This window comes from Callithrix jacchus, chromosome 12 (assembly GCF_049354715.1).
Source record: "Callithrix jacchus isolate 240 chromosome 12, calJac240_pri, whole genome shotgun sequence".
Lineage (NCBI taxonomy): Eukaryota > Metazoa > Chordata > Mammalia > Primates > Cebidae > Callithrix > Callithrix jacchus.
In genome coordinates, this window is record NC_133513.1 from 6,490,340 (window position 1) to 6,505,816 (window position 15,477).

The 15,477-nt window shown below is 51.8% G+C and overlaps 1 protein-coding gene across 1 annotated transcript in view; it reads right to left on the reverse strand.

Moving 5' to 3' along the window:
- Positions 1–15,477, reverse strand: part of CORO7 (coronin 7) — a 62,102-nt gene that overhangs the window by 37,885 nt on the left and 8,740 nt on the right. Inside the window, 4 exon segments of the mRNA NM_001347976.1 lie at positions 817–867; positions 9,206–9,282; positions 14,628–14,811; positions 15,320–15,390. Coding sequence (NP_001334905.1) covers positions 817–867; positions 9,206–9,282; positions 14,628–14,811; positions 15,320–15,390 — 383 coding nt within the window.

Here is a 15,477-nt window from a genome sequence, read left to right on the forward strand (position 1 = left end):
TAATGGCCTCCCACAGCCCAGATGACCGCGGGCCTGTATCTCCCAGCGCCCCGCACGTAGACTCTGGGGATGAGCCTGTCTTCCTCCAGGCTGTCTGTGCCTGCCCTCTTAGTATTACTCAGGCCTCCACTCCCCAGCCAGTTGCTCAGGGAAGCACTAAACCAGCCCAGCAAGAGAAGCCCCCAGCAACCAACCTAGGCCCTTGCCTAGCACAGGAAATGTTCATGGAGTCAGGCACAGGGCCCCGTCCCAGGGTAATTGCTCCTGCCCACAAGGTCTCTGTAGGGCAAATGAACCGAGCCCTAGACTGAATGCCCAGGCGTGAACTAGGTCCCAGCTTCCCTACTCAGAACTGAAATGGCCAGGTACACTACATGCACAGACACAAACCAAAACACACTCAGGCCGTGCATGTTTGGCAGGTCCCACCCAGGGTCTCCCTGCAGAGGGCAGGGGCTGTTTCCTTTTGGCTCCTCTGCGGCTGGTCTCTGCTGACTGTGCCAGGGTGAAAGTCTCAAAGGAGGGAAGGAAGTGGGAATCTCAGATCACTGCCTGAAACCACAGGATGGCCTCCGCCAAGAGCCTGGGGCAGCTTACCTCTGCCCACCCTGTGATCAAAGCCAGACCCTCCCAGGACCCAGAACACACTTCCCAGGAAGAACTCCCAGCAGTGACGGCCCGCCTTCTGGGGACCCCTGGTGCTGTGGAACATGTCTGCCGGGAGCCCAGGCCTGCCCCTGCCTCTACCTGCTAGAACCACTGGGTCCTCGGCCTGAGCAGAGGCCTCAACCCACCCTGGCTGCCCACACAACTCACCTGAGAGGTCTGCGGCTTTGCTCTGGGGTCAAAGATCCGCAGCTGCTTGTCCTGGAAAAGCAGAGAGGAAGAAACGACTTGCAATTAGGGCCATAGGGCTCCTGGGGGCCAGCCCATCCCCCACCCCGGAATCCCTAGCCCTGAGCACCCCATCCCCAGCACACAAGGCTGGCATCACACACCAGGGGCTGGAGGGTCCCTGGGGTCAGCCTGTCCCCACACCCCGGCTCTGAGCAGACCATCCCCAGTACACAGGGCTGGCATTACACCAGAGCATCCTTCCTCAGCCCCATTGCTCCTCTTAGCACAGCGGCAAGCACACCCAGTCCCCCAGAAAAGTAAGCTCAGTGAGTGTTCACCTTCCTGAGACCTACCACACACCAGGCATACCAGACACTTGACCCCTCCTCATCTGCCAACTACCCTATGAGGTAGTGCTATCACCAACATGACCCCTCAAAGACAGACAAACAGAGGTCCAGAACCAAACTCTAGGCTGTGAGCACCACAAGCATGGTCAGCCCTGTGCTGGCCCCGGCATGCAGGGGCTCATACGACAACCTCATTTCTGCACTCACAGAATTTAGCACCTAATCAGGAAGATGAGGTTATAGCTCCTAACCATCCATTCAGCACAGTTACTGATTCAGATTGTCTAAAGGAAGATGAAAAAAGACAAACACAGAAAAAAAACACTGAACTAAAACACCCAAGCAGGCCGGGCACGGTGGCTCAAACCTGTGACCCCAGCACTTTGGGAGGCCGAGGCGGGTGGATCATGAGGTCAAGAGATGAAGACCATCCTGGTCAACAAGGTGAAACCCCTTCTGTACTAAAAATACAAAAATTAGCTGGGCGTGGTGGTGCGCGCCTGTAGTCCCAGCTACTCAGGAGGCTGAGGCAGGAGAATTGCCTGAACCCAGAAGGCGGAGGTTGTGGTGAGCCGAGATCGTGCCATTGCACTCCAGTCTGGGTAACAACAGCGAAACTCCGTCTCAAAAAAAAAAAAACACCCATGCTTTGTATGGAACCTTCTTTCTGTGGAACAATCTCTGTGTATGTCCATATACACACGTGTGTATGTGTGTGCATGCACACAAACATGCACGCATAAAGAACCAGGGCAGGGCCAGGTGCAGTGGCTCACGCCTGTAATCCCAGCACTTTGCGAGGCTGAGGCGGGTGGATCACCTGAGGTCAGGAGTTCAAGACCAGACTGGTAAACATGGTGAAAGCTTGTCTCTATTAAAATGCAGGGAAAAAAAAAAAGAACCAGGGCAGAATCTGTATCCACTGACTATTTAAAGCCTGGGCCATAATAATTTTTTTCTTTTCTGTTTGTGAGACAGAGTCTCACTCGGTCGCCCAGGCTGAAGTGCACTGGCGAGATCTTGGTTCACTGTAACCTCTGCCTCACTGGTTCAAACAATTCTCCTAAGTCTCCCGAGTAGCTGGGACTATAAGCTCGTGCCACCATGTCCGGCTAATTTTTTTTATTTTTAGTAGAGGCAGGGCTTTCACCATGTTGGTTGAGGTCTTGAACTCCTAACTTCATGCTTCACCTGCTTTGGCCTCCCAAACTGCTAGGATTACAGGTGTGAGCCACTCATTGTGCCCGGCCTTATTTTTTTTCTTTTTCGAGACAGAGTTTCTCTCTGTCACCCAGGCTGGAGTGCAGTGGTGCAGTCACGGCTCACTGCAACCTCCACCTCCCGGGTTCAAGAGATTCTCCTGCCTTAGCCTTCTGAGTAACTGGGATTACAGGAGCCCAATCACCAAGCCCGGCTAACGTTTTGCATTTTTAATAGAGTTGAGGTTTTGTCACGTTGGGTAGGCTGGTCTCGAACTCCTGATCTCAGGTGATCTGTCTGCCTTGGCCTCCCAAAGAAGCACTGGGATTATAGGCGTGAGCCACTACACTGGCCTTTTTTTTTTCTTTTGAGACAAGAGTCTCGCTCTGTTGCCTGGGCTAAAGTGCAGTGGTACATTCATAGCTCACTGCAAAAACAACCTCCTGGACTCAAGCAATCATCCTGCCTCAGCTTCCCAAGTAGCTGAGACCACCGGTACATGCCACCAGGCCCTGCTAATGTTTTCATTTTTCTATTGTAGAGGTGAGGTCTCACTATGTTGACCAGGCTGGTTTTGAACTCCTGGCCTCAAGCAATCCTCCTGCCTCAGCCTCCCAAAGTGCTAGCATTATAGGTGTGAACCACCACGCCTGATTTAAATACACACTTTAAAAATATGGCTGGGCATGGCGGCTCAAGCCTGTAATCCCAGCACTTTGGAAGCCTGAGGCGGGCAGATCACAAGGTCAAGAGATTGAGACCATCCTGGTCAACATGGTGAAACCCCATCTCTACTAAAAATACAAAAAATTAGCTGGACATGTTGGTGTGCACCTGTAGTCCCAGCTACTTGGGAGGCTGAGGCAGAAGAATTGCTTGAATCCAGGAGGCGGAGGTTGCAGTGAGCCGAGATTGTGCCACTGCACTCCAGCCTGGCACCTGGCAACAGAGTGAGACTCTGTCTCAAAAAAAAAAAAAAAAAAAATGGGGTCCAAAGTGGCTCCCGCCGGAGGTCATGGCGCTCGCGAAGGCGAGGTCATCAGTTCAAGGCTAACCTGAGCAACCTCATAAAGCTCAAAACTGATTGGCCAAAAAAAAAAAAAAATACATACACATATGTATACACACACACACGTACACACACATATAAATGGCCAAAAGCGTTAAGAAAGGATGTTCAACATCATGCCTTTTTTTTTTTTTTTTTTGAGATGGAGTTTCCCTGTTGTTATATAGGCCTGCCTGTTATATATTTTTTAAAACAGCAACATGGGCTGGGTGCGGTGGCTCATACCTGTAATCCCAGCACTCTGTGAGCCCCAGGCAGGCGGATCACCTGAGGTCAGGAGTTCAAGACCAGCCTAGCCAGGTGTGGTGGCAGGCACCTATAATTCCAGCTACTCAGGAGACTGAGGCAGGAGAATCGCTTGAACCTGGGAGTCAGAGATTGCAGTGAACCGAGATTGAGCCACTGCACTCCAGCTTGGCAACAGAGTCAGACTCCATCTCAAATAAATAAATAATAAAAATAAAAATAAAAAAATTAGCTGGGTGTGATGGCTTGTGCTTGTAGTCCAAGCTACTCAGGAGTCTGAGGTGGGAGGACTGCTTGAGCCTGGGAGCTCGAGGCTGCAGCAAGCTAAAAAAAAACGAAGGCAAATTTTATGATATGTATTTTTTTTTAACCACAATTTTAAAAAATAGCTATTAGCCCACAAAAAGACATTGCTAAGTGAAAGAAGCCAATCTGAAAAGGCTACATACTACATACTGTATCATTCTAACTGTATGACTTTCTGAAAAAGTCCAGTATATAGATAACGAAAAGATCAGCGGTTGGCAGTGATTTGGGAGGAGGGAGGAAGGGATGATAGGTGGAACCCAGGGGATTTTTAGAGCAGTGAAACTATTCTGTATAGTGATTACATTACATCATGCATTTGTTACAACCCATAAAATGTACAACATAGACTAAACCCTCATGCAAACTGTACACTTTAGTTAATAATAATGTATCATGCCTATAATCCCAGCACTTCAGGAGACCGAGGTGGTTGGATCACTTGAGGTCAGGAGTTTGAGACCAGCCTGGTCAACATGGTGAAACCCCATCTCTACTAAAATACAAAAATTAGCCAGGTGTTGTGGCGCATGCCATTAGTCCCAACTACATGGGAGGCTGAGGCACGAGAATCACCTGAACTGGGGAGGTGGAGATTGCAGTGAGCTGAGATGGTGCCACTGCACTCCAGCAATGCAAATAATAATAATAATAATAATTATCACAATTGGTTCATCAATTGTAACAATGTACCACACTCATACAAGATGTTTATTATAGACACTGGGGAAGAAAGTAAGGATACAGAAAATCCTTCTACTACTTGCTCACTTTTTCTGTGAACTTAAGGACTAGAAAAACAGTCTATCAATTAAAATGATACAAAAGAAAATGAAGGGAAAACCAGGTGAATTCCTGCTGTGTGTGTAGCCGCTCCCTGGGAGATGGGTAGCCTCCCCGCTACTAACAAGCCTGAGGCTAAGTCCTGGACTCAGGGGCCTGAAGGTTGTCCTGGGAAACCACAAGGAAGAACTTAGACCTGGTCAGCGAAGGACAAACAGAGCTTGTGCTGGGAAGGGAAAGGCATTCAAAGAAAGTAGAATAGCATGAGCAAAGAGGTGGAGAAAGGAGCTTGCTGTTATATGGTGTTGGGGGAGGACAGGCCAAATGAGGAGGCAGATGGTGGGAAACAAGGGGGCTGTGGGCACACGTATGGCTAGTAGAGGCAGGGGTCTGTCTGGAGAGGGCCTCAAAAGCCAGGTCTCCCTGGTCCCCTCTGCGGAGGCCCAGCTTTATGCCACTCTGGCAAAGCCCTGCCAGCTGAAGTTTATCAAGCACCTGCTACATGCCAGGCAGGTACCAGGCATAGTCCAAGGACTGACTGTTAACATCCCACTACTACGCAGCCTCAGGTTCAGAGAGCTGTTGAGAGACAGACAGATCAGACAGATGAAGACAGTGAGAGGAAGAGGGACAGAGAGGAGGAAGAGACAGAATACAGTGACCAGAGAGGACATCGAGGTATGAGACAGGACAGAGAGGGATAGGAACAGAGGACAATGACAGAGCAGGCCAGAGAGAGCAACTAGAAATCAAGGACAGAGAGACAGGACAGCAGGAGACAGGCAGGACATGAGGGACAGCAAGAGACAGAGGCTTGCCGGGCACAGTGGTTCATGCCTGCAATCCCAGCACTTAGGGAGGCCGAGGCAGATGGATCATGAGGTCAGAGGAGTTCAAGACCAGCATGACCAACACAAAGAAACCCTGTCTCTACTAAAAATACAAAATTAGCTGAGCATGGTGGCACATGCCCATAATACCAGCTACTCAGGAGGCTAAGGCAGGAGAATCCCTTGAACCCAGGAGGCGGAGGTTGCAGTGAGCTGAGAATGCATCATTGCACTCCAGCCTGGGCAAAAAGAGCGAAACTGTTTCAAAAATAAAAAAAAAAAAAAAGAGAGAGAGACAGAGGGTCTCAGGAGATGAAGGGCAGAACATGGTAACTGGCAGCCAGGGCTGCTCCTGCCTCACAGAGCTGCAGAGACTGGAAGCCTGTGTCCAGACGCCACCACCACCGCTGACCAGCTATGACGTGGGCAAGCCCCCACTCCCCTGTTTTTTGTTTTTTTTTTTGAGACAAGAGTCTCACTCTGTCACCTAGGCTGGAGTGCCCAGATGGTCTCGATCTCCTAACCTCATGATCTGCCTGCCTCTGCCTCCCAAAGGGCTGGGATTACAGGCGTGAGTCAACATGCTGGGCTTTTTTTTTTTTTTTTTTTTTTTTGAGATAGGGACTTGCTCTCTTGCCCAGGCTAAAGTCCAATGGTTCAATCCGAGCTCACTGAAGCCTCAAACCCCTGGGTTTAAGCAATCCTCCTGCCTCAGCCTTTGAGTATCTGGGACCACAGACGCCTGCCACCATGCCTGGCTATTTATTTATTATTTTTTATTTGCAGAGATGGGATTTCACCATGTTGTCCAGGCTGGTCTTAAACTTCTGGGCTGAAATGACCCTCCCACGTTGTCCTCCAAAAGTGCTGGGATTACAGGCATGAGCCTGGCTACCCACCCAGCCCTGTGAATGGTGAGGATGAGGCAGCACCGCCCCTGGGCAGAGTTGGGGACTGGGGCTAAGGGTAGAACACACAATGCACACTCCATGTGGGCAGCTGGACCAGCAGGTGCAGGATCTTAACACGGGGTCCAAACCATGGTTCAGAGTGCGCACTGAGGCCACTCTGATGCAGCGGGGAGGAACTGGGCTGCAGAGACCATGTCCTCCCTGGCTCACCAGACTTGACCAAGCAGGGAGCAGGAGCACAGCAGGCCGGGCTGGGTCATCTGTAAGGAGGGCGCGCCCCCTAGCGGCCCCCTGCCCCTTCTCTCCCAGCCCTGGAGGGAGAGCTTTACCCACTGGGAAGAGCTGGGAGGGAGCAGGAGCCGCCTTCAGTGGTCCTGGGAGGCAGACCTGCTCCATCCACACAGCAGTGGGACAAGAGTGGGAACCAGAAGCAGGGAGGTTTCCCTGACAGAAGGGAGATGGAGTGGGGGTGGGGGCACATTCTGGTGGGAAGCCCATAAGCAGGCCCACATCCCCATCACCATCAGGCAGCCCATGGCATGAGCAGCTCCAGTGCATAAACCAAGAATCATGTGCCCAGCCACTGCAAAGAGGGGGTCAGGCTCCCTCCTGCTGTGGGGTGGGCTCATCCGTCAGCGCCAGACACAGCTCAGGACAAGCCCTTGCCCTCTGCACACCCACAGGCATCACCAGCTGCCCTATAGTCATAGGCTGCCCCCCACTCCCGGCTCCATACTGCCAGGGTTTCTGGTATAGGATGCTCCCACTAGGATGTACCCCTTTTACAAAGAAAAAAGGCCCCTTTCACTTCAGACCCAGGGCTGAAGCACCCATTGGCCCTAGCCTGTGCTGACAGATGCAGCTTGGAGGTGATGCTGCATCCCCACAGGTGGAATTCCTAGATCCAGGAACCAGGGGAAGTAGAGGGAGTCATTCTACTAAGCATCACTCCCACAACCCACTTGGAAAATGTGTGCTTCTCGTCTCTGCAACTTTAAGCTCTGGGTCTAGTGGGGGAAACTTGTCTACTGGTGAAGCAGCATGAGCTCCTCTGTGCTACGACTCCTGACTCTTCCTGGCAAGACACCAACAAGCAAGGAGAAGAGTGGCCAAGCTGGTGACCCATGGGGCTGCTCAGTTCTTCCCTGTACAACTGTGATGGTAAATGGGGCTTGGACTCCCAGGAGGGGGGCCTGGACCACCACACCAGTGACAGAAGGGTAGAGAGAGTTTGCCACCATCCCAAGGCAGCCATCCCTGAGTCCTGCTGAGACTGCCCAGGCCATCCCCTCTGCCTGGGACACCTGTCCCCTCCTTCTCACCCAGGGCTCATCCCTCAAGGACGGGTCTCAAGCTCACTCTGCTTTGGGAAGCCATACCCAGCAGGGTTAGGCTGGAGCACGCATACCAAATCTCCTCCAGCAGAGGCTACCCCAGAGGCCTTATTGATGCCCAGAGCTCAGGCCAGTGTCTGGGACCCTCCACTCAATGAATACCACAAAAGAAAAACTGATCAAGATTGGGAGAGGCAGCTTCCACAAAAGGAGAATACAGAAGAGAAAGCTGGACTAGGGTCCGTCCAAGTATGCAGAGCCCTGGGGTGGGACCCTCAGGTCTGGTCCACCTCCTCGTCCTGCCGGCTCCTGTCGGCTCCATTCCCACGCCTCTGAGCCTGTCTTCACATGTCTTCAGGCCCAGCATACCTCCAGAAGGGCCCTGATGGGTGCCCTCGTCCCCAGTGACCCCAACAACTCTTCGGAGACCTTTCATGGTGCCCAGGGCCACCTCCCTGGGGAAGCTCTCTGGCCCTGGTCTTGACCCCAGCCAGGTCCTGGCTTTCCTCCTCCCACCTCCTCCCCTCAGGAGGCTCTTCTCATCCCCTCCTGGGGCAGCACTACATGGACAGCAAATCGAACAAACTCATCCTTTTCACCTGCAGCCCTGATTCTGCTCAGAGCCATGCTGGGCCCAGACTCCACTGACACCTCTAGGTACGACCGGCAGCTCAACAAGGCTGCAGCCAGCCAAGAGCAGCTCTGCTCAGAACATTCGCACCAGGTGCCCCTCTATCTAGCACCTGCTCCCTGCCACAGTGTGTCCCAGTCCCAGTGACGGGCCTCTCCTCCTGCCTCAGGACCAACACCACACCTCTGACCCAACCCTTCTCCAACATTTGGCTTCCTCCTCCCAAAGGTGTCTCACCACTGGCCACATGTCCCTGGCCTGTCCAACCAGCTCAAAGCACCACGTCCCTCTTGCGGGGCCCGGGTAACCGGTCCTCTTGTCCGTAACTGTCTTTGATGGAAGTTGCCTCCCTAGCAGCTGGGGCCAGGCCCAGCACCTGTGTGCAGACACCACTTAACTAGAGTCTCATGGAAAGGCTGGCGGTTCAGATAGGATGGGGGTCCAGGGGAGGCTGGCTGAGAGTGGGAACGTTAGGGTGCAAACCAGGGACCAGCATGGGCTCTGACAAGGGCCCAGGTCGGGTGGGGGTTTCCAGATGCAGGTGAGTGGAGGTGTCAGGGGCAGCTGGGGAGTAGGGCACACAGATGCCCATCCTGACCTCAGTGCTCCACTGTCCCCTAAACAGCAAGCCTGGAAGGCCCAGCCCAGGGGTCCCAGCCCAGGAGACCTGCACAGAGCCCCATAGGGGCTCCCCGCCTGCCTGCTCACCTTGCACGCCGTGCCCACGAGGGTTCCGTCCCGGCTCCAGATGGCACTCTGCACCAGGTCCCCATGGGCTGCCAGCTCTGCAAAGAAGCAGCAAAGGTCAGGCCCCGGGCAGTGAGGGCACCAGGGAAGTGGGTGGGGTGGGCCCTGCTGGGGGCAACTCCCAGAGCAAAGGCAGCAACTACAAGGGTCCTCATCAACCAAGAGGGGAGGAGCTGCTGCTCCACACAGGCTTCCCCTGCACCACGGGCTGCTTCCTTCACCCCACCTCTGTGCAGCTATACATCACTCAACTCCCTTCTGAGGCTCCCTGCTCCCCAGCTGTCGCTCTCATCCCTCCCAGGCTCACTTCCAACACAGGCCCCACTCCACAGGGTCATTCTCACCCTAAGCCTCTGCTCCTGCCATCTATACTCTCCCCCGCTAGTGTGAGGTCTTAAAATACATCTCCACATCCTCTGCAACTCCTCCTGTTCCAGGTTGAATTGTACTCCTCTAAAAAGATGGTGAAATCCTAACCCCTGCTACTTTTTGGAGTCTCACTCTGTCACCCAGGCTGGAGTGTACTGGTATGATCTCAGTTCACTGCAATCTCTGCCTCCCAGGGTTCCAGCAATTCTCCTGCCTCAGCCTCCCAAGTAGCTGGGATTATAGGTGCCTGCCACCATGCCCAGCTGATTTTTGTATTTTTAGTAAAGACAGATTTCACCATGTTGGCCAGGCTGGTCTTGAACTCCTGATCCCAAGTGATCTACACACCTCGGCCTCCCAAAGTGCTGGGATTACAGGCGTGAGCCACTGCTCCTGATCTAAGCCCCACTACTTAATGAAGGTGACCTTCTCTGACAATAGAGTCTTTGCAGATGATCTGGTTAAGCTGACGTCAGTAGAATGGGCCGTAATTCAACATGCCTGGTGTTCTTATGAAAAAGGAAAATTTGAACAAAGAGACACACATGTACAGAGGGAAGACGACATGAAGACTCAGGGAGAAGGCAGCCGTGAACAAGCCAAGGAACGCTGAGGCTACAGAGGCTGGGACAGGATGAACAGACACTTCCTCCCAGCCTCCAGGGGAGCCAACCCTGCCAGCACCTTGACCTCAGACTTCTGGACTCCAGGACTATGAGACGATACATTTTTTTTTTTTGAGACAGAGTCTCACTCTGTCACCCAGGCTGGAGTGCAGTGGCTCGATCTAGGCTCACTGCAAACTCCTCCTCTCGGGTTCAAGCCATTCTCCAGCCTCAGCCTCCTGAGTAGCTGGGATTACAGGCACCTGCCACCATGCCTATTTTTTTTTTTTTTTTTTGACATGGAGTTTCGCTGTTGTTACCCAGACTGCAGTGCAATGGCACGGCTCACCACAACCTCCACCCCCTGGGTTCAAGCAATCCTCCTGCCTCAGCCTCCCAAGTAGCTGGGACTACAGGCGCACACCACCATGCCCAGCTAATTTTTGTATTTTTAGTAGAGACGGGGTTTCACCTTGTTGACCAGGATGGTCTCGATCTCTTGACTTCGTGATCCACCCGCCTCGGCCTCCCAAAGTGCTGGGATTGTAGACATGAGCCACCGCGCCCAGCCTAATTTTTCTATTTTTAGTAGAGACAGCGTTTCGCCACGTTGGCCAGGCTGGTCTCAAACTCCTGATCTCAGGTGATCCACCCACCTCAGCCTCCCAAAGTGCTGGGATTAGTAGAGACAGGGTTTCACCATGTTAGCCAGGCTGGTCTCGATCTTTTGACCTCATGATCCACCTGCCTCGGCCTCCCAAAGTGCTGGGATTATAGGCATGAGCCACCACAACCGGCCAATGGTTTGTTTTCAAAACCAAAAACAATTTCAAGAAATAACAGTGTGGGGGATAGGCATGGTGGCTCATGCCTATAATCCCGGCACTTTGGGAGGCCAAGGCAGGTGGACTGCTTGAGGCCAGGCATTTGAGATCAGCCGGGTAATACAGTCAGATCTCATTTCTGGGGGGGAAAGAACAAGAAGGCTGGGTGAAGTGGCTCATACCTATAATCCCGGCACTTTGAGAGGCCAAGGTAGGTGGATTGCCTGAGCTCAGGAGTCCGAGATCAGTCTAGCCAACATGGTGAAACCTCATTTCTACTAAAATACCCCCCACCAAAAATTTGCTTGGCACGGTGGCATGCGCCTGTAGTCCCAGTTACTCTGGAGGCTGAGGCATAAGAATCGTTTGAATCTAGGAGGCAGAGGTTGCAGTGAGCTGAGATCATGCCACTGCATTCCAGCCTGGGTGACAGAATGAGGCTCTGTCTAATAATAATAATAATAATTTAAAAAATAGTCCAGGCACAGTGGCTGGAATTATAAAAGTACACCTGTAATCCCAGCACTTTGGGAAGCTGAGGTGGCTGGATCATGAGGGCAGGAGTTTGAGACCAACCTGGCCAACATAGTGAAACCCCGTCTCTACTAAAAATACAAAAAATTAGCCCTGCGTGGTGGTGGATGCCTGTAATCCCAGCTATTCAGGAGGGAGAATTGCCTGAACCAGGGAGGCAGAGGTTGCAGTGAGCCAAGATTGTGCCACAGCACTCCAGCCTGGGCAACAGTGCGAGACTCCACCCAAAAAAACAATAATAATAGCCGGGCGTGGTGGCTCAAGCCTGTAATCCCAGCATTTTGGGAGGCCGAGGCAGGCGGATCATGAGGTCAAGATATCGAGACCACCCTGGTCAACATGATGAAACCCCGTCTCTACTAAAAATACAAAAAATTAGCTGGGCATGGTGGCATGTGCCTGTAATCCCAGCTACTCTGGAGGCTGAGGCAGGAGAATTGCCTGAACCCAGGAGGCGGAGGTTGCGGTGAGCCGAGATCACGCCATTGCACTCCAGCCTGGGTAACAAGAGTGAAACTCTGTCTCAAAAATAATAATAATAATAATAATAAAGGCTGGGTGCAGTGGCTTATGCTTGATATCCCAACACTTTGGGAGGCCAAGGCAGGTGGATCACAAGGTCAGGAGATCAAGACCATCCTGGCTAACACAGTGAAACCCGTCTCAAAAATAAATAATAGTAATAATAATAGCAGTGTAGGTCACATCTGTAGTCTCAGCACTTTGAGAAGCTGAGGCAGGAGTATTGTTTGAGCTCAGGAGTTCAAGGCCAGCTAGTGTAGGCAACATAGCAAGACTCCATGTCAAAAAAATAAAAATAAAAGTGTAAGAAAGTTGTTATTCATCTGTTCCGTTCCCACTGGACAGAGTACCCTCTACTACAGTCAGCTACTTCCTGTTCCCACTGATCAGAGTACCCTCTACTGCAGTCAGCTACTTCTGGTTCCCACTGGACAGAGTACCCTCTACTGCAGTCAGTTACTTCCTGTTCCCACTGGACAGAGTACCCTCTACTGCAGTCAGCTACTTCCGGTTCCCACTGGATAGAGTACCCTCTACTGCAATCAGCTACTTCTGGTTCCCACTGGACAGAGTACCCTCTACTGCAGTCAGCTACTTCCAGTTCCCACTGGACAGAGTACCCTCTACTGCAGTCAGCTACTACTCTTTACTTCGCTCAGAATCCAAACGAACTTGGTTCCATATTTTCCTCCTTAGGTTTATTCTGTTAATTCAGGGATTAATATCTTTCAATACATCATAAACACGGAACATTTGGAAAAATCTGTGTTAACAAAAAAGACTTGTGAGCTTTTGATGGGATTATGTGTTGTATCTTTTTACGTTATGATGTAGAAAATTGTCATCTTAACGTGTCAGCTAATAGACAGAACTGAGACAGTGAATGTAGTCTATTCCATAAATTTTTATGTAATAAACTTGTCGAAAATTTGTGGTTTTTAGTGTACATGCGTTTAACATCTTTTGTCAAGTTTTTCCTTATTTGATAGTTTTTGATATTTTTGAATATCAAATATTTTGACTTTTGTTATTTCAATTCTAATGGTTCATAACTAGAATATAGAAAATTGATTTTTGTGTTAAAAAAGTTATTAATATTATTATCATTATTTTGAGATGGAATTTTGCTGTTGTTGCCCAGGCTGGAGTGCAATGGCGCGATCTGGGCTCATTGCAATCCCCACTTCCCAGGTTCAAGTAATTCTCCTGCTTCAGTCTTCCGAGTAGTTGGGATTACAGGAATCTGCTACCACACCTGGCTAATTTTTTGCATATTTAGTAGAGATGGGGTTTCACCATGTGGGCCAGACTGGTCTCAAACCCCTGATCTCAGGTGATCCACCCACCTGGTCTTTCAAAGTGCTGGGATTACAGGCGTGAGCCACTGCACCCAGCTGAAAGTTTTTTTTTTTTTTTTTTGAGATGGAGTTTCACTCTTGTTACCCAGGCTGGAATGCAATGGCACGATCTCGGCTCACCACAACCTCTGCCTCCTGGGTTCAGGCAATTCTCCTGCCTCAGCCTCCTGAGTAGCTGGGACTACAGGTGCATGCCACCACGCCCAGCTAATTTTTGTATTTTTAGTAGAGACAGGGTTTCACCATGTTGACCAGGATGGTCTCGATCTCCTGACCTCGTGATCCACCCGCCTCGGCCTCCCAAAGTGCTGGGATTACAGGCCTGAGCCACCACGCCCGGCCTCTTTTTGTTTGTTTGTTTTTGAGATAGTCTCACTCTGTCAAGCAGGCTGGAGTGCAGTGGAGCACTCTGAATTCACTGCAACCTCCACATTCCAGGTTTAAGTGATTCTCCTATCTCAGCCTCCCAAGTAGCTGGGACTACAGGTGCACACCACCATGCCTGGCTAATTTTGTATTTTTAGCAGAGATGGGGTTTCATCATTGTTGGCCAGGCTGGTCTTGCACTCCTGACCTCAAGTGATCCACCTACTTCGGCCTCCCAACGTGCTGGGATCACAGGTGTGAGCCACTGCACCCAGCTATTGTTATTTTTTTTTTTTTGAGAGCATCTTGCTGTGTCACCCAGGCTAGAGGGCAGTGGTGTAATCATAGCTCACTGCAGCTTTCGCCTCCTGGGTTCAAGTAATCTTCCCACCTCAGCCTCCCAAGTAGCTGGGACTACAGTCACATGCCAGCAGGCCTGGCTAATTTTTCAATTTTTTGTAGAGACTGGGTTCACTATGTTGCCCAGTCTGTCACAAAACCTTAAGCTCACGAGATCCTGCCATCTGGGCCTCCCAAAGTGCTAGTATTAAAGGTGTGAGCCACAGTGCCTGTTGAATAAGTTATTCTTTTAAATGGGAACAAAACAACAGCTACGCGGATGAAAGTGATGGCTGTGAAGAGTGGAGAGAGATGGGGTATTTATTACAGCCCCAGAGAATCTGAAGACTCTTATACTATTTAAGTGTGAAACTTTGACACCTGCTTTTAAATTTGTTATTAACATGCCAACAAAGAAACAAAGTGCTGTCCAGAGAGGGGCTGCCCTGTGAAGGGTGGCCTGTACCTGTCAGGGGCTGCTGCTTGGCCACGTCCCAGACCTTCGCAGTGGTTCCTGACGCGCTCACCAGAATGCCGTCCGAAGTGGGGTGGAACTGCAGCACCTCCACTGGGAGCTCCTCGGGGCCCAGCACCACCCCAGGGGCTGAGGGCAGGGGCTGGCTGGGCGCTGGCAGTCGCCAAAGTTTTACCTGCAGGAAGGACCAAGTCCGTGAGCCCAGGGCTGGGGGCCTCGCTGCCTGGAGTCAGCTGCCGTGATCCCAGCAAGGTCCCGTGTTGGAACGAGGCTACTCCAGGAGACCACACCCTTGGCCTGTGGGTGAGGGGAGTGCCCAACTGCCTTAGCTTGCTTGGGCCAGGGGCTGCATACCCCACATCCCAGAAAGGAGGGAGGGAATCTCAGCACCTAAGGCAAGGTCTGAGGCTGCAGGAAGACGAGAGAGTTCAGGGGTGTTGCTGTCTCCCGCAGCCTCCCTGCCTGCTGTCCTTAGGCTCTAGGTCAGGTCAGAGGTAGGGCTCCAGGCAAGCCCTTGGGAGCCAGTGTGGGGCCAGCAACTCAGACCAGCCTGGGAGCCTGGTGGGAGCGGGGAGTGGAGGGACTGGGAGGGAGCGGAATCCTGTGGGGGTGGGGGTGGGACTTAGAAGGCCCTGGACCATAGGCTGGGACCTGGAGTAGCTCTTCCAACTGGCTCCACTCACCGTCCTGTCAGCCGAGCCCGTGGCCAGGAGGAAGTCATCAAAGGGCGAGAAGTCCAAGTCAGTGACCAGGTCTGTGGGAGAGGAATGGCTGAACCCACCGGAATGTCCTGCTTCCAACCCAGCGTGATTCTCCCCAAGGCTGGGAAGCAAAGCCCCGG